The 19,347-nt window shown below is 46.4% G+C and overlaps 1 protein-coding gene across 3 annotated transcripts in view; it reads right to left on the bottom strand.

The window, feature by feature from the left end:
- The window catches only part of TMEM260 (transmembrane protein 260), a 413,639-nt gene that overhangs the window by 188,146 nt on the left and 206,146 nt on the right, over positions 1-19,347 (bottom strand). For all 3 annotated transcript variants that reach the window (XM_069207434.1, XM_069207432.1, XM_069207433.1), the window contains 2 exons: positions 14,473-14,513; positions 11,588-11,674 (listed from right to left, as the gene is read on the bottom strand). In XM_069207434.1, the coding sequence (XP_069063535.1) occupies positions 11,588-11,674; positions 14,473-14,513 (128 nt within the window). The remainder of the gene's footprint in view (positions 1-11,587; positions 11,675-14,472; positions 14,514-19,347) is intronic.

Genomic DNA, 19,347 nt, shown 5'->3' with positions numbered 1-19,347 from the left:
ATTTGCTTTTCGTTACAGCAAGGCCTACTTCTCCTACAGGATAATAGTAGGTGACCTTATTAAATTTAAGAAATTATAACTTTTGTTTGGGAACAGGTTGAAATGTCATGTTTTGTCTCTAAATAAGTATAATTTAAAAGCATATTTAATGGTAAAGTTGGATTTTAAGTCACAATTATGAAAATGCCACTTTTAGAAAGTTGGCATTTTCTTCTCCTAACCATTTGGTGCCGGCACCATATGTCCTGGTTCACATTAGTGTGATTAGTATAGCAGTTGGCCTTTGTGTATTTCTCCCAGACAGTGAAACAAAAGGGGCTAGATGTTGGCAGGATGGGCCATACTGCCAGGATTTGTATGGCAGAACTGTTCCCTGTCCCATTTACATATTTTAAAGGAGCTACCTCAGCACACTCACAAAGGGCTTGACCCTAGCCTTTTGTCACCCCAGACACCTTGGTGCCTGGGAAGGGAGGAAGGAAATTCCAGCACCACATACGGGGGGAAAACTCGAGAAGCTTCTCCCACTTCAAAGCTGGCAGTAGGTATAAAACTAGGACCCTCACCCCCACTCTTTAATTCACTTCACAGAAGGACTGCCTTATACTCCAGAGGATTGCACTGCTGCTTTTCTTTGTATTTCTTTATTGATTTTCCAACTATAACAACAGTGTGTGAATGAAAGGTAACCCAAAATTGAAAAGAAAATTAAAATAATATTTTGAACAACAGAGATACAAATCCTTAGCATTAGTCATTTGCCATATCATGTACTATGGCTTGATTGTGCATTATAGGAGCTGAAGCAAATTGGCAAGGACATTATCTTCAATATGCAATCATATAGATCTTCAGCAACTCATGCAGTACGACATAAGAAAATGTAATAAAGTACAGTAAACTAGTAGGGTCCAAGAGGAATTTCGGTGCCTGCAGCCATTTTATGATCACTGTTGATTTAGGGGGCACCGGGGAGCCGGGACACTAGGACCTGTGCGAGTGGCACAATGATTTACAGGGCTATGCTATGGGAGGCTTGGGGTATGTGTTCTCACTTGTGGGTTTCATCCTGGGGTTGTCCCAACTGGGTGTACAGGCCCTGTTAATGGATGCTTTATTGTCATAAGAGCCAGTGGTTCACGTGAGGGGATGGTAGGCTGAGGTTCCCCATTTGCCTAGTATGTGCACATGTGAGTATTTGGAGAAAATTATTTCCTGTCCGCACAGCAGATGAGGGCCACGGTGGTCTTATGTCATTTTTAGCTTCCAAATGTATACAGAACCTAGCAATAAGACTCGTCTTCTAATATTGATCAAAGGAACTAAACCAGCAGACGCTAGCTGATTCTGTTCACATGATTTGCTAGGAAGGCAAAAAGTCACAAAAATAAATGTCCTACCAAACGGGAAGCAGGTCTTTGTTCACCGTTCCACTCCTGCTTTCTTAGAAACTGTAATGTTTAAAAAAGCCTTTGCCTCTAGACAATATGTAAATTAGGCAGATGACAATTGTAGAAGGTTTAAGAAGGAAAAAGTCAAGATGAATCATTTGACTGCTTCCCTACACAGGAAACATTTTTGATTCAAGCATGGGTCTCACTGCTACTCTCCTTTAGCCTTTGTGGTAATTTTGACTACCACCCTCTCCCATAATGGCAGTATCCAGCTAAAGGAAATACCCTTTGCCTAACAGTACAACACCAGGGTACTGTTACTTAGAAACAAAGCTTTGCATGGAGATGTGTGTCTGACAATATTATGAGTATACAGACAATTCAACTCACACATCAATAAAGAGTATTTGGCTCAAAACATCTCCTACGATGACTTCAATCCAATCTACTCTTCCCTTGATGCAAGCATCTGAGGATATTCAATCTAACACCAGAAACAGGACTGGAGACTTTGGGGATCGCATACAATACAGAACAGACACCAACTCAGTGCCAGTAAATGATGCCCAACAGATCACATCTCTAATTACTTAAAACATGCACTGATTCAAAAAAATTGTTCCAACTGCAGGCCCTGACCCCAAGATGGAGTTGAATCTTATGGGCATCTCAGAACTCAATCCAGATTCGTGAATATTTACTCTAAAGTGCAACAGATTCCGTGAAATAGATGTACAGTGCCTAAATACCCTGTCCCCATTTAACACTGTAGTATAACTGACTGAAATTCTGCAGTCAGGAGTTTCTTATGTAGTCACAGAATATTAGAAGATGAACTCAGAGCCATGTGTTTCGGGGATATTAAAATGCAAACATTTCTTCAGAAAGAAACAGATGTCTCATCAAAATGGACCCATGGTTAGTGAAAAGTTATTGTTTGGACTTCTTAAGACAAAAACCAAATAAAATACAAAACGTTTATTTCTCTTGGAAAGTCCTATTCTGATACTGAAAGAAAGGATTCCAACAGAATTCTGCTCATCAGGTTGATCCATACAAACTATACATGCAAGACAGATAACATTTTGCACAGAATCAATATAATCACATACATTGATCTTGAAACTGTGCTTATAGGGGGCAGAGAAAGATTGCTTCCAGATTTATCATGTTAAGTCAGGCAAGGAATATTTCTTATGCTTCACCTTCAATAATAGGGCACTGTCTATCTTTGTTTCGAGTAAGCACTCAAAAGTATTATTGTGCCTTCATTCCTTCAACGTAATACGTTGTTATAGCAAATACAAATATGCCATTTAATAGGGATATCAGCCTAACAAGCTTCAAACACAATTCAGAACCATTCTAAGATGGAAGGCACTCGAGTTCTGAGAGATTCTCTGATTTCAATAGAGGGCCTCCTTAGTTTATAATTCAAAGAAGAACAACATAGCATTTCTGGTCATTATCAAACCTGTCTTCAATTGTGGTGGCTATTTCTCCATCTTGTAAATTTACCAAGATACAAAAACCAGCAGTTGCAGCCATTGTACAAGAAGGATACAGTGGACCATCTATTTAGATGACAATATCTCCTATGTATGTTATAAGTTTTATGCTTCACTGAAAATCTTCAGAACTCATTCCATCTTCTTAATATTTCCTACATTTAGCTTTAAATCTTCCACAATAAAAATTAGCAACCATAAAAGGTGAGATTTCCCAGATATCATAACAGGCTGTACTGATGACTGTGGGACTCTTGCCTATTTCGGTTCAATCATATATTGTAATAAAATTTAGTAACAGCACCCTGTTCAGTGTCATTAATAACACCATGACATAACTCCAAATTAATCTAAGGAATTATTAGTTTGACACATATCCCATACTTTATGAGGGTTTGATAGCCAGGCAAACATGTTTCTTGTGTGTGAAGAAAACACTGTACATGTCAAAGTAAAAAAACAAAAAAGGTACTGTAACGAATATCTAACATATTTAAAGTGCTTTATGCCCAAACGCACACAAGATTATGGCCCTTATTATGAACTTGGCAGTAATCACCGCCGAGGCGACAGTGAACAGAAGACCGCCAGTGGCGGTGGTCTGCACACCGCCGACTAATGATGCCAAAAAGTTAAACCTCCAAAAATCATGCAACTTCCACCCACCGCCAGGGCCTACGAAGGCAGAACGGCAGTACACCTCACGCCGCCACCACCATGCAGACAAATCCTCTGCCCACCAAATAATGATGCACAAATCAGCGTGGCTGATAGTTAATGCCGAGCGACCACTGGCGGTACTGACCGCCTCGGCCAGCAATGGGACCCACCAACAACAAATGCACACATTGGCAAGTCTGAAACCCACACACCTGACACACATCCACAACAATATAAAACACTCACATACACACCCCACAATCCTTTGCATCGCCAAAAGTACGACTGAGATTGACAACACAACACGCATACACTGAAGCCAACATCACACAAGTCAAACACACATATACACCACCAAAACACATACATATCTCAAACACTATCAAAAGCCACACACACAACCACACAACAGCACCCTCACCAATGCACCTACAACACACCACCCACAACACACGCAATTACACCCCCTAGGCACGCCCACTTCACAGACAGGGAGCTAAGGACCATGGTGGACAAAATACACAGGCCTGAGCCACAACTATTCGGGGCACAGGTGCAGCAGACAACCGTGGCCAGGAAGATGGAGCTATGGCAGCGGATAGTCAACAAGGTCAACGCAGTGGGAAACCATCCACGCACAAGGGACGACATCCGGAAGAGATGGAACGACCTGCGCGGGAAGGTTAGGTCAATGGCATCCAGGTACAACATTGCAGTACAGAAGACTGGTAGTGGTCTCCCTCTTTCTCTCCCCCCCCCCGAATACACCGACTGGGAGGAGAAGGTCCTGACTATCATGCACCCGGAGGGCCTCACCGGACTCACTGGAGGACTGGACACGGGTAGGTCAACTACTATACCTTAATAGTCACCACACCTATAATGCATGTATCACCCCACCCCTCTCACTACCACCAGGACCCCATCTCCTACCCAGTCCACAACACCCACATTCAAGTTCCCTGCATCCCCACAATCCCACAAACAGGGTTCCATCCAGCCCCCTGTGCACAGTCACCTACCCCTGCATGGAATCCCAGTGGCACTACAGCACCCACAATGCACCTCCACCCCCCACATAAAATGCAACTAAATGTACACAAAAGGGACCTTGCATGCCACGACAGGGGAATATAACCATCAAATAGTGCAGAGCAGTGCTGCATTCGCCGATGAAGTACCCGACACCCACCTGACTATTCTCCCACACACAGGCACCACCACCCATGCCACCAGGATGGAGACGTCAAGGAGTGCCAGCACTCCACCTGAAGACAGAGACCCCACTCAGGAGAGTGCAGAGGGTTGTCTGGAAATAGAGGAACTCCCTGGTTCATCACACAGTCCTGGACAGTCACCCTCCAGAAGCCCCACCCAGGATACCACTGACACCCCTACCACCCAGCCACCATCATCAGCTCTGGCCAAACGACCCCACACCAGTGTCTCCCAGCCACAGACTGGCGGCCTACATGTACAGAGGCCAGAGTGTCCACCCACCAACAGGCAGGATGACGAAGGGCCAACTGCAAGTGGGACTGCAAGTGGGACTGCCGGACCTGTGCAGGGGACACAGGCACAGGGGGCTAGGGTCATTGGGAGGGCATCAGTGGTCCAGGGGGGTGGCCAAAGGATGGATTGCTGCAGCCCAGGAGGTGATATCTGAGGTCCTGGAAGCATATCACCATATCCAGGACAGGATGGGCCAGATCCTGGCAACTCTGGAGCAGAATCAAGGGCTGCAGATAGCACACCACCAGTAGGCCATGGAGCAAAGGAAACAGCTCAATACCACCACGGCCTCCATTGCAGGGGTGCCGCAGCACCAGTACCACAGCCAGCCTGAGTCCTCCACCCACCTGCAAGCCCCGACCACTAGCCAGGACACAGCCCTGCCATCTACATCTGCAGCAGCTACTGGACTGGTGGCACTGCCAGAGGACACACAGGAAACCAGCACCAGTAACACTGCAGCACAGCTGCACCTTCCCAAATGTGCCCTCAGACCCAGATATGCCACTGAAACACCAGCCAAGACCAAGCCCAGTGCCAGGAAATGACTCTGCCCTGAACTATGTCCCTTGTGTGCCATTGAGCTACCTTGTTGACAAGCCACTGCCATCACACCATCTTCCAATGGCCACATGGACAAAATCCTATGCTACCAACATCTGAGCATATGTACCAGAGTATGTATTTGCACCATGTCCCAACTCCCTTTCACTGTCCCAACACTTATGTATATTTTGCCATTCAATAAATACAAATATGTACTCAAACTATATGTCCCTCATCAATATAAGATATGAATTGTGAGTGTGTATGCATTAGCCAGTTAATATCATAATCACACTTTTATTGCAGGAGAAGATACAATTGAGCGTAGTGTCTGAGGTATGTTACACTGTACCTAACATTGGGTTCCCTGGCACATGCCATTTCGGTCATCATTCAGCATTGTCACTGACAAAAGACACCACAGTACTTATTACGAGTCAGACTGTAAGTATGCAGTGAAGACATCAGCATCATTGAACAGTACCTTAGAGTCACTGAAGTAAAGGGCGGATTAGCAACGGGTCCTGGAGTTGAGATCTACCCTCTCTTCTTCATCACCATCACTCTCATCCCCTCTCTGAGGTTGCAGGGCTGGTTGGCCAGTACCTTCCTCTTCCAGAAGTGGGATAGCTTTCCTCATAGCCAAGTTGTGCAGCATGCAGCAGGCCACCAGTATCTTACACACCTTGTCAGGGACATAGCACAGGGATCCCCAAGAGATGGAGGCAACAAAATCTAGCCTTCAGGAGACCTATAGTGCGCTCAATCACCCTCCTAGTACGTCCATTAGCCTCATTATAATTAATCTCCGCATCTGTCCTGGGATTACTCACTGGTGTCAGGAGCCATTGCAAGTTGGGGTAGCCTGAATCACCTGCAAAAGTGGGTGAAAGAGGACTTTTACTTGCATATAGCCTGGCAGTCAGCTATGTACTGATCCAGTGTCATATACAATCACCTATGAGCCAACCTCTGTTCCCTTGTAGTTGTTCCATCATGTGTGGCACACTGCTGTTTCTCAGACTTAATGAATCATGGACTGAGCCTGGGAACCTGGCACTGACATGTGATAGGTACTGATCAGTAGTACACACCAATTGTTCATTCATGGAATGATAGTTCTTACGATTCCTATACACCTGTTTATTCACTCTTGGGGGTATGAGAGCTACGTGGATTCCATCAATGGCACCTATCACATGGGGGTTATTAGCGAAGGCATAAAATCCAGATTTGATTGCGGGGAATTCAGCCCTTTGGGGAAACTGGGCATATGTTTGCAAGTGTTGAATGTAGGCATCCAGGAATTTGGACATGATTTGGCTGAACATTGGCTGTGAGACCCCTGCACCCATGCCCACTGCACCTGAAATGAGCTTGTAGACAAAATATTAAGCACAGATAGCACTTCCACAGTTGTAGGGTCGTGGACTATAGCCCTATTGTGTCTGTAGGTGATAATGATGTGACCTTTCCTCCATCGTTTCTCTATTTGCCAGAGGGCTGTATACAGATGGGGCCCTCCCTCGCCACATGGGTCTGTACCTATGGGGAAGGAAGGAACACATTCAGAGTGTCAACTTACACTTGCATCCCATGATGTCACTGTAGTTTTCAAAATGTGACACGTAGGTAACACACACAAACAGAAAGAATGAGGTATACCGTCAGGGAAATGTATGCTGAGTTAACTCTGTCATAATGGCATCACAGTGTGGACACACTTCTGAAGATGAGTACATGTGAGGATTATAGAATGATGTCAGCAAGCGACAAAGAGGAGAGAGATTGGGGCCCTGGATGAGGCCCCTGGCCAGGCTACGTAGACATGGTGGTAGCAAAATTGCAGCCTCCTGCCATCCAGGTATGATAGAGTGGAAGTGACTTAATTCTGCTGGCGTTAGTCGTCATGGCGGAAGGCGGGGTTCACTGCCGTGCACCTGATCATTGAATTACATGGTTGTCAATAGAGAACCTGGGCCAATCATGATCACCGCCGGCAGCGATGGAGCTCACCGCCGCGGTACCTACGCCATTTTGTCAGACACTTGACTCTTGATTCCATTTAAGGGTAGTGCTCTACTGAGTGTGCTGCTGTGTCCTGACTCTGGTCCCTGAGATGGCGCATGTTACAGGAGAACGGGCCCCCGTCTTCACCGTGGAGGAGCTGGAGAAGCTGGTGGACGGGGTCCTACCCCTGTAAGCGAAGTTGTATGGGCGACCAGAGGAGCAGGTGAGTTGGCATCCGTCATCCTTAGATGTGTGTGATTGTGGCGGATGCCTGCATGCATGCAGGTTTGATGTGTGACTGCCCAGCCATAGTTTGTCTGGCACGTTCTGCCTTTGGAGTTGAAAACATGCATGTCAACAATGAGCTTCCATATGGAACGACATGGCATTTGTATTCGGTGCACACATACTGACGTCTGCTTATTTGCTCTGTGAGTCCCAGGTAGTTAAGCGCCAACCAAAAGAAAGGCCTGTGGCAAGCCATGGCCAAGGAGGTGCGGACCCTGGGGGTCTACAACTGGTGGAGCACCCACTGCAGGAAATAGTGGGAGGACCCGAGGTGCTGGGCCAGGAAGACAGGAGAGGCCCAGCTGGGGTAGGCCTGCCATCGAGGAAGGGGTGCCCGTCGGACCCTGACCCCCCTAATGGCCCGCATTCTGGCAGTGGCCTATCTGGATCTGGATGGGTGCTTGAAGGTAGCAAAGCAGCCACAAGGGGGTGAGTAGCAACACTGTTGTGATACTACTTTGATGGATGTATTTTGGCGCTGTGGGATGTATGAATTGTAGTGCCAGGCACTTAGGCAGGTGTGTCCCTGCAGCCCTGCCCCCTCCAAGTTCTTGGGATGGTGTAAGGGCTAGATTTGGCAGGCTCTATAGGCCTATGAGGGGTCCCCTTTCTGTCATCTGGTATTCATTATGGCCTTATGAACTTGTAAGTGCATTGACTGGGCATGGTCTTTCATGGGTGTACTTCACACAGTGTATCAGGTTTGTGTTTCATGAGGGTTATTTGGTGTATTTTGAGATCATGCCCACTAGTCAGGGGCACATTCATTACATGTGTTGCCTGTGCTGAGGGTACGTGAGTGACCTGGGTGGGAGTGTGTGTGAGCCAAAATGTACAAATATTCAGGATTTGACATAGTTCTCCATTGTTTAATTTCCCCACCCCTTTCCTCTTGTGTCCTTTGTGTACATTAGCATCATCTGGCGAGAGAGCTGAAGCACCAACGAGTGGGGATGCAGCAGCCCACGGTTCTAAGGAAGCAGAGTCGAGCGACGCTAAGGGGACCAGTGGGTTGGAGGGCGAGGGGAGCATCACGGGGGAGGCAACTACCACTGGCTGTAGTGACTGATACTGCCTCCGATGGCAGCTCCCTCGTGGTAACAGACCCTACTGGGCCCACCCATTCTTTGCCATCTTCCACCACCCCCTATACCATCACCGCCTTCCCAGTTGCTCCCTACCCAGTTACCCGTGCCCGCTCACCCAGGAGGGTGGGTGTCTCCGTCGCCCCAGGCACCTCATCCCCTACCCCAGTCAGCCCTGTTGCCCATAGGAGGAGGCTACTGACCTCTGAGAACCAGTTCTGCAGGGCAGACAACCATTGTGAATGCCATCCAGGGGCTAGTATCCCAGATGCAGCAATGCAATGGATACCGGGAAGGCATTCACGGTGCCATGTCTGACCTACACAGATCTTTTCAGGCTCCGACCTCCTCTTTAACGGCAGCCAGTGTCCCTGGTCTTTCCGTCCACTCTCCCTCTACCCCTTCTAGCACCCCACTCCCTTAACCCATCCCAAGCACACATGCAGCCATGCACACAGATTAACACACAAAAAGCACAGTGAAAAACACAAGCACCACACTTCCCACCACAGGCATGCACACACCCAACATACAAAAGCACACACAACAACATCCACTTCTCCCAGTGTGTCGACCTCCCCGTCACCCTGTCTGTAACCTCACCATGCACACCCACTGCACCTTCAGTCACTGCTGCATCCCCCATTCATGCAGTCACCACAACATCTGACATCCAGACATGCACCCCAGACACCACAACTGCACTCACCATGACTACATTTACAGACACTTACAGCACACTCGCCACATTTACAAACATTTGCAGCATACTCGCAGGACCTGCAAACACCCAGACAACATGCATCTACACTGGTAGCGTGTCTTCTCCCACTGTGTCTACCCCCCCTCCTCACAAAACACTCAAGCATTCGCACACATCCACACCACACATATCCACCACTCATAGGCATACTTTACAGGCACCTGCATCCACGTCCGGCACACCTACACCTGGAACGAGCACTCCCTCAACCTCCACTCCCAGACCTGCCTCCAAATGCCCTCCAACTGCACCTAAGAAGCTTTTCCTATCCAGTGTTGACCTGTTTGAACCCACTGGCCCACCCCATCTTGTCTCTAAACGTGCCCATGTCCTTGCCCAGTCCACTCCTTCCTCGTCCAAGTCCACCCCAGTCCGCCCTTCCCATTCCTGTGCCCCTTCCCCAGGGAGGAAGAGGCCTTGTGTTGCCCCAGGTCCCTCTGCCACTCCCCGGTCCAAGCCCACTCCCCCTCCTTCCAAGGGCAAGACCAAACCCCCTCCACCTCCCAAACCTAAGCCCAAGTCCCCCCCCCCTCAAGACGTAGGTCCCCACCCCCCTGCCCCTGTTCCCTGAGGTGCCTGGCCACTCCATTGATGCCCCTTTCGAGTGGAGTACCCTTTGCACATGTGGGAGTCAAGTTCGGCCTATATTGGCCCTTCAGGGAATTTCAAATAGAGTGGCCAATGGCCTTATTTGGACATTACTTTTTTTATGTATATGAAATATAAGTGCCCATTAGTGCTGTTGGCACAATATGGTGATGTTGATCAGCGTTTCACTGTGGGGGTGGGGTGTGCACATGTGTGTACTTTGGTGCAGGTCTTTGTTGCCTTTTGTCTGGTAAGTACATCTTGTTTTGGTATGTATGGCTTGGGATGTGGGAGGGGTTGGTAGTGCGTTGCAGGGTGGGTGGGGTGGTTGTGTAACTGTGCCCTTTCTTGCCATGTGTACTAGGCTGTGGTACTTATTTCCAACTCTCGCTCCATGTCTGCATCAGCGTTTTCTGTGTGCCTTCGGTGAGTGTTTCCTTTTATATTGTTCGTTTCTGCCACGCTTTGCCTTGCAGTGGTTTAAACCCCGAAACTGCTGATGGTCTTGTTTTTTATTATTTGGTGGGTAGGTCCTTTTCGACGGACTGTGGGCGGCCTCCTTCGTCCTTGTCGGGACTACAAAGATGGCGGTGTGTGGATGGAACGCTACTTGTTTTTCATATGCTTCATTATTTGGCTGTCCGGACCACCAGCCTGATGGCAGTAGTTACCGCCACCGCCGGCGGGGTGGTGTTTACCGCCATGTTCATAATGACCACCTGTGTCTTATGAGAACCAATGAAGCCTGCTCAGTACAACATCAATACGAAACAACCCATCAGCACACAAACAACAAGGAACAGATATGGAATGGGCTCCATAAGGTTCAAGAGGCATTAGCCTTTAGCAGGTTTTCTTTTGCCATGTTATAATTTTCATGGTCTTACATTTAGGGATTTGTAACTTTGTGCGCCTTCTTGAAGACATTGCTGAATGAGTAATATTGTCAAAAGCAGCACATACATAATCTTGTGCTTTAGGAAAAGCTGTTGTGACCACAGAAGATGTTCATGTTGTAGAAATACAGCATTCAGCATTGCTCCCCCTCCCTCCTCGGTTCAAGCATGTGACTTCTACAGGGAAAAAGACAATGTAATGTGGTTCCCCTGAACAGATTTAAATTGTTGCTGTGTTTGGCCATACCACCAATTAGAACATTTGCAAAACAATTTCTCTACAATGTTTACAGTATAATAAGGCATGCAATGCAAATATATCAAAAAGATTACTCACCGTCTTCCTGAGATGGGCAGAAGTGCCAGGAGTGCAAGGAACTGTGACACAAGAGAAAGCTCAGTCCTCATATGGGTCATCTGAAAACTATAAAGAAAGTATACAAAGTCAATTTTTGGAATGCTTACACAATTAATATCCATGGGACCATTTGAAAAAACAGATTTGATATGGTTAGCGTCTAAATATTTTCAGACTTTTCCTAGTTAGTAAGCCTGTCTGTGCACCAGAGACCAGGGTTCAAAGACCATAAATTTGCTATGAGTGGATCCACCACAAAAAAAAGCAGACTCTGTAGCATAGCAGTAGAATACCAGTGGCCAGAAGACTTGTTCAACCACTAGTTTCAGTTTATTTGATAATAAAAAACTTTAACACTCAACCCTAGGCCACCAGTGATTTCAAATAAAACAGTTTGGGACCTCCCTACCCATATTTTAACCAGCAGAAGGCAAAATAGCCAACCCCCGATTTTCTGGCAACAGCTCTTTTTCAGTCAAGTGTACCAGCACACAAGCGCTGCTTTTCTCGACGTGTTGTTTTTTATCTGTGGATTTCAACCACAACCGCCTTACGCCCATCACTTTCATTCGTTGTTGGGCTTCCCTTGCAAAAATCCCTTGATGTCATTGGTGAATGCTTTAAGTTTGCCCCACCGTGAGGCAGTTTTGTCACGCCTTGAGGACTGCCCGTTACGTGGATAATTTCTCCATTGCCGATATCCTTCATGTGGGCAAACTACTTTTTTGTATTACGGCTGGGGACGGTGGGGTGACCAAGTTCACATAAACCTGTGCGGGAGGGCTTCAAAAGTGCCTCATTCTTCACCTCACTGGTTCACCCTGCCTTGCGAAGCAGCGTTAAGGGAAAGTGTGCACCTCGCAGCTAAGGGCTTGTTTGTTTTTGCAGTTCCTGTTGTGGACTCCTCACATGGAGTCATGGAACGACTCATCTGCACTGCCAACAGACAGACCCATGTGTGGGAGGGGGATGCAGCACATGCAACATGGCAACAAGCATCAGTTCACGAGGAGGTGAATCTGAAGACTAAGAATACCATTTACTGTGGCTTAACAAGCCTCGTCTGTTTATTGTTTGGCAGGGTTGAAAAATAAATGGGGCAAAAAAAGTCTAGTTATGCATTTACAATGCCAATAGCTCCAACTCAAGTAAATGCAAGACCTATTGCATTGCAAATGCTTGTTCTAAAACCTACTCATCTCAACAGAGTCACTAAGCGGACTCACACGACGACATCAAGATCACCACCTTTTGGTAAATTCAGAATTTCAAAGGTGTCAAGCTAGTGCCAAAGTAGTCCTCCAATATTAACAGCAGGCTGTGAATGGGTGTGGGAGAAGAAGATTTTAGCACAGACACACTATATAATTTGTGCAGGTGGTTGACGGTGGTCAGCACCTGCACTCATTTGCAGGAACTTAGTTTGCATGATCAAGCTTTGACCCCCAGCAAGGAAGGGAGAAAGGCAGAAAATTGTGAACTAAGATGGAACAGAAAGTTAGGAAAACAGCCACTAAGAGAGGAAACAGGGATGAAAAACACAGTAAGAATAAGGTGATGGAAGAAACATGCATGAGATGGAATCAAAACTAGGCAGTGTTGGTATTTCGCAACCAAAGCATTCTGAAGCACGATGTCATGCTCGCATAAAAAATGTGGGCCTCTGCACTTTTTTCCTTTTTCAGGTTAAGTACTGACCACCAGTGAAGTAACGTAAAATAATATGCCCCAATCGCTCAATGTGATAAGATGCCCTGATGCTCCCCCATCTCACAGAAATTCTTAGGCTTTTGGCTTAACTGTTGCACCCTAAACGGAAGATGGTGCCCTTGCGTCGCACAGACCGCAGAGGCCTGTGTTACATCCCTGCTGACCACGTCCCACAACTTAAAGCGTTGAAGCACAGTGCCTATGAAAAGTCTCTGCCAGTACTTTTACCTCAATTATCATGAACATCCCTCCACTGCCTTTTGGCTACCTTTATACTATACATACATAGACACAAAGTGTGTGCACATTAAAGTACAAGGGGGGACTAAACACTGTAAACTATGTTTAAGAAAACCTAGGATGATAACTATATGTGTAACTTATACCAGCTCAACTTTATGAAGTTCATCAGAGGCGAAATAACAACTTCTTAAAGACAATAATTATAGAAATTCTTGGAAAATTCTTTAAAGGCAGTTTTAGTTAAATGACCAAATTATTAAACAAGCCACTTTCCTAATCTGAAATCATGTGTATTTCAGAAAAACTGATATTTATATATATATATCATACATACAAGAAGCTATCCTTATGTTCAGTAACACTTGTGCCTTATGTGAATTTCACCACCACCTCCAAATTGTTCACACCTGCGTGTTTTCAGAAAATTGCAAAGACACTTTTGAAAACGCTATGGTTTCCAGTATCCAATGTGCCGGACCCTTTATTTCAGTGGAAGCAAAACGTCCACACCAGAACATCTGACAGTCAAAATGCCTCTTGTCTTGACCAACTCCCCCTTCCAGTGGCATTGGATGGAGTATTTAGACAAGAGATAGTAAGTTTCAGTTCAACTTGAATCATCTTGTGTCTTAAATCATTCTCCCTACTTTCTTAGCCAATATGTTGCGAAACATGGAGAATAATGTATCCTCAAATTTCCTAGATCAAAATCTGAGACTTGCTGGAAAATAAGATGAAGACATCTTCTACTGAACAGATTAACTTATGTCACTTTATTTCAAACCAGGATTGGCTTGTACTGTGTTCATTTTTTTTTTGGGTATTACAAACAAAGGAATGCCTTTTTACAACAGCACGATTTTGTGTATATCGGTTACATGAAAACAAACCAATAAGAAAGGAACACTTACATTACAGTTTGGCTCATGGTGGATCCAGTCACAGATTTAGCCTGGGTACATAAAAAAAACGTGTGTTGAAGAAGGTCTAGCAAATACTATATCATACTACATAATGGAAAGTTATAACCATATCACGGTAACTAAGATGTTTAACAACTGCAATCTAGTTTTCAAATTTAGAATAATACTTGTTAACTCAAATTTTACAAGGAGGCCGAATTCGTAAAAGACAAGTTACAGCAGCATTTATTGAAAAATGGATTCAGTGTGCGTTTGCAAGGTCAAAAGGAAAAGAAATTCTGGCCCTGAGCAGGAAAATTGATGTTTTTCCATTTGAAAAATAATCACTCCTCGACAACCTCTATACTCATAAGCTAGGAGTTTGTGTCTTTTTTTTTTTTTTTTTTAAGAAAAAATTTGGTAGCCACAGATTACATGTATTTTACTTCAAACAAATCCAGGAATAAAACACATAAATAATCGTTTCATATAAAAATGATCAAAACTCGATATTTAGATCGAAAAATAATAAATACAAAAAAACAAGCTGAAAGTGCAAATACTCCACATATTTTCTATAAGACACCTTCAGACAATCGGGTTGTATAGGAATTAATTAGTTGTATTTAAGGAAGGGCTTTCTGCTCATCATCTTTTCATTTTGCCCTGTTCTAACATACGAACATACTATGTGTGCGATATCCTGAATTTCGTTTTGCTAATCTGCATTTAGAGGTAACTTGGTGAACCACAAAGGTCCCAAAAAAGAGATCATTCTCAGTTCTATCTCAAATAGTGCAGAGGTGCATTCCTAAGAGAATAGTTTTGTGTGTCAAAATCAAATTTCCCTCAACTATCCTTTATAAACCATGGGAAACCCTGGAACAAAAAACATTCAGATTAAAGAAATCCAGCATCATATGGTCCCATGAACCGCTAACATTACGGGCTTATATTTGGAACTCAGCCATGCTTTCCTCTAGGGTGTAATAAAGTAAATATGTAGTAAGTAACATACATCACTTACACTTTCTAATAAAATCCGTTGGCCTACCTTCATCTCAAGATGACATCATAATGAAGTTCCTTGGAAGCAGGCTAAAGAAGGTGAAAGAAAGTTGATAACCTTTCACATTTTATAAGCTCACTCATTCCACCTTGACTGGTTATGCTATCATAAGAACTTCAATAGTTTGTTATCCAATTGCGTCAATGAAAATATTTATGCAATCACTCTCCAAAGAAAAGCCAGAATCTGTCCTGTATCTCCATGAAAGTTTTGATTTTGCCACTGTTCATATTAACCAATTGAGACCTCCATAAACAACAGACTATCTTTGGTCATCTATGTTGTCCAAAAGTAATGGGGCGTGGATAGCCTTAAAAAAATGGAGGATGCATAATCCTATCGCTCTCCGGCCTGCATAATTATCATCGTCAAACACTGTTCTGGGGGCCCATCCGACCCCTAAAAAGCGCCACCCCTTGCAGTGCTGCTCTGGACTGCCCTGTTGTATTGTCTGTAGGCGGTCTCCGAGCAGCGTGTGAGGACTCAGGAGAGCTGAGACATTTAGATCTATAACACGGCCGAGGGCAAGCTGGCCCTGCACGGAAGGTCGGACACCAACAAGACCGGCGGTATCGCCAAGCAATAGATGAGCTATCGCCTTGGGGGCGCTGGCAGAGGCCCTCCGCCCGACCATGCAATGCCGCCCGAGGAGTGGACCATCCCCGGCAAGCGCAGACAGCCTGCGCTCACGGCGACTGGTACAGAACAGACTGGCACCTCAATGCTGCAGGCAAAGCTGTGACCGCGGCCCACAGAACGAGACTTCACCTTTACTGGCCCGCCTCTTCCATGGGACTACTTCCCTTTCGCCCAGGACAGACAAGGACCATTGCCCAGGAACACGCATTGGGACCAGATGATCACCGGCTTTGCCCAGCTTCATCCCCTGATTACTTGGCCCTTCCTGGAGAGGTGAGACTACCAGACGAGGCGATGGAAAATTAGCCCAGTAACCACTGGCACTCTGTGATGGCCTGACTGGCCCCGTGGGTTACGTTATGACTAGGTACAAGATATTGAAGGGCTGAGAAGTCCGGATGGGATAAAGCTCAATGCACGGCCTCCACATCCTGCAAAAGACTGCTGCTGTCTTCCTGCACATCTGGCTACTCTAGAGCCTTCGGGACCCCACCCTTCCACAGCAGGAAATGTGTGAGGTGCTCTGCCTACCCAAGACCCGGGAGTGCCAGGAGGGACCACCTGCAGAGACTGTGCTGCGAATCCCAGGGTAGGCCCTGCTACTAATGTCACCCTAGCCCCAAATAAGTGAAAGACCAAGAGGTGGAGCCACGGGCTAACGACCTCTGGGGTGAACAAAGGGACCCATAGCAAGCACCAGACAAGGCTGAACAACAGGGGACCCAGGCCAATGATTGGGCTGAGGGGGACACTGAGCTGCCTGGCTAGGGACAAGCTGGCTCAAGCTTTGGGAACATTCACATTAGATTGTTGGGCAAGTGGGTGAAGTTCTGCCTCAAAAGACTGTGGAAGGCGAAAGGCTGAACCTCATTAGGTGAGGTGACCCCCGCACCCTCTATGACCTGGTTGTGGAGAGAGTGGATATTGAGCACCTGGGGGTCTAGCAGGGCCATTCGGAACACAGATCAGCCTTCAGCCCTGGACTAGCTTGGGTGGGGAGTTATTAATGACTGCCACTCGGCCCAACCAAACAACCTGCTCACACACAGCCAAACCTTTATGGACACCGCCCTTTGTCAATGGATCACTAGATGGACATAGGAAAGCCCAAGGTCAAACAATCTAATACCCAGGCTGGCGCGGCAGAGCCAGCTTTACCATGTCCGGGGAGGCTGATGGGCCCGATGGTATGGCGTCTATTATGCAAATGCAGTTTGACAAAATATTAGCAGCTATAGCAGACACTAAGTCCACACTCCAACAGAACACTAGCACCATCTCAGTGGGATTAGGACTGCTGAGACCGGAACATCATAAACTTGTAGATAGGGTGAAAGAAGTGGAGTTGGGGATTGAGGAAATTTGCCCTGCACAATTGCCCTTGGCCCGACAGATCACAGTGCTGTCTGAAAACGTGTGTACATTGGAATACCAAGCAGGAGATGCAGAGGGCCACAATCAGTGGAACAACATTTAAATAGTGGACCTCCCGCAGGGCACGAAAGGGAATGACATGCTGTCCCATCTTGAACACTGGATGCGGACAGAGGTTGCCCCGAATCACCCGATGCCCTTTTACAACCGAGCAGACAGCTCATATCTTATTGGCAACTGGAAAGTGTTGCTGTTACCAGATTACACAGGCGCAGTACAAAATAAGAGAGCCTCCTTCGGAGAAGTGAAAAAAAACACTTAGAGAGGAAGGACTGCAATAGTCTATGATGTTCCCAGACAAGCTGAAGATTTAATTGGTTGGCTAAACCCACTTTTGTGAGGACTACTAAGTAGCTTGGGATTGGCTCAACACCTACGGAATGGGGTAGACCCTGGCGGACCCTCAGGGGGAGGCAAGAGAGAACAAATGCAGACCCAGAAAAAGACCTCGAAGGACCAGAAGCATGCCACAGAAATGGACTAAGCCCCAGGCAGAGCAGGAAAGAGCAGGGGCACTTCAGGCAGCGGTGGCAGTCACAGTCACAGCACAGATGGGATCTGCACCAGAGATAGTCTCTCCATCTGAAAGTCAGCCAGCAGACTCAGAATCAGAGGGATCAGCCTTGGGCAGACCTCACAGTCAGTTGAAGAACTAGTCTGAATACAAGGTATAATGGACAATAGGTTATACTGTTGTTTTTTTGGCATCTGTCCCATTGCTGTAAGACTAACCCAAGAGTCAACTGCAAACAGCACCTGACAACTAAGGAAGGGCTGTACATTCTCCATGACATTACACATGAGAGATGAGGTAACTGCCTAAACCCTGGTCTCCTGCACAGTTAAAATGCAGACTTACCGTCCACTTCGATGGAGGCCTTGACTTACTCCTGGTAAGGTCACCACACGTGGGCTGGAGCAGACACACGATCATCGAACTACAGCATCCAACCACTTGACCTCTCCTAGGAGACTAGTGGAGCCTAGTCTATGACTCAATTTTCTGGTTACCGTACGTTTGGGTGGCCGGCCGTTGAGCTGTCCTTGGTATGGGGAGTTTATTTTTGGGACCCTTACATTTTTTTTTTTTCTGGAGGACACAGGCATGTTGGCTGGGGGGGGGAGGATGGGGGGGGTCTGGAGTTGGCTTGAGGGTGGCTGGGTGACATTAATGACAATCATAAGTAAATGGCTACTAGGAATCCAGAATTCATTTTATATGACCTGGAATGTCTGGGGGATGGGTGCAGCACTAAACAACGTAATATTCATAGATACCTTAGGCACAGAGGTGTACACATTGCCATGCTGCAGGAAACCCATCTCAGAGGGGGTCTAGGTGGAACGTCTAGTGCCGTAGATGGTGTGACCAACTATATGCCACTTCCTACTCTGCCTACGCACAAGACGCACTGATATGGGTCAAAGCTGGGATCCCTTTCAAACTTGTACTATCTTTGGTTGATGTGGAGGGGTGGTATGTACTGGTGAAGGGCAGGTTACTGGGGAAAGAGGTGACATTGGGGAGCGTCTACATGACTAACCAAGACCAGTTGACATTTCTCCACTCACTATTAGCAACCCTGGGGCAACTAGTGGTGACTTGTTTGTGGGTGGGTACTTCAACTGTGTTACAGATGTTCTCCTAGATCACTCTACACCCCTTTGACCTGGAACGCCCCCTGAAGGATAGCAACAGGCTTCCAGGAATGCTTGCAACACTGGAAATTAACAGACTTTAT

The sequence above is a fragment of the Pleurodeles waltl genome, chromosome 9 (genome assembly GCF_031143425.1).
Source record: "Pleurodeles waltl isolate 20211129_DDA chromosome 9, aPleWal1.hap1.20221129, whole genome shotgun sequence".
Lineage (NCBI taxonomy): Eukaryota > Metazoa > Chordata > Amphibia > Caudata > Salamandridae > Pleurodeles > Pleurodeles waltl.
The sequence above is the reverse complement of the archived record's forward strand: the minus strand, read 5'-3'. Positions and strand labels throughout refer to the sequence as shown.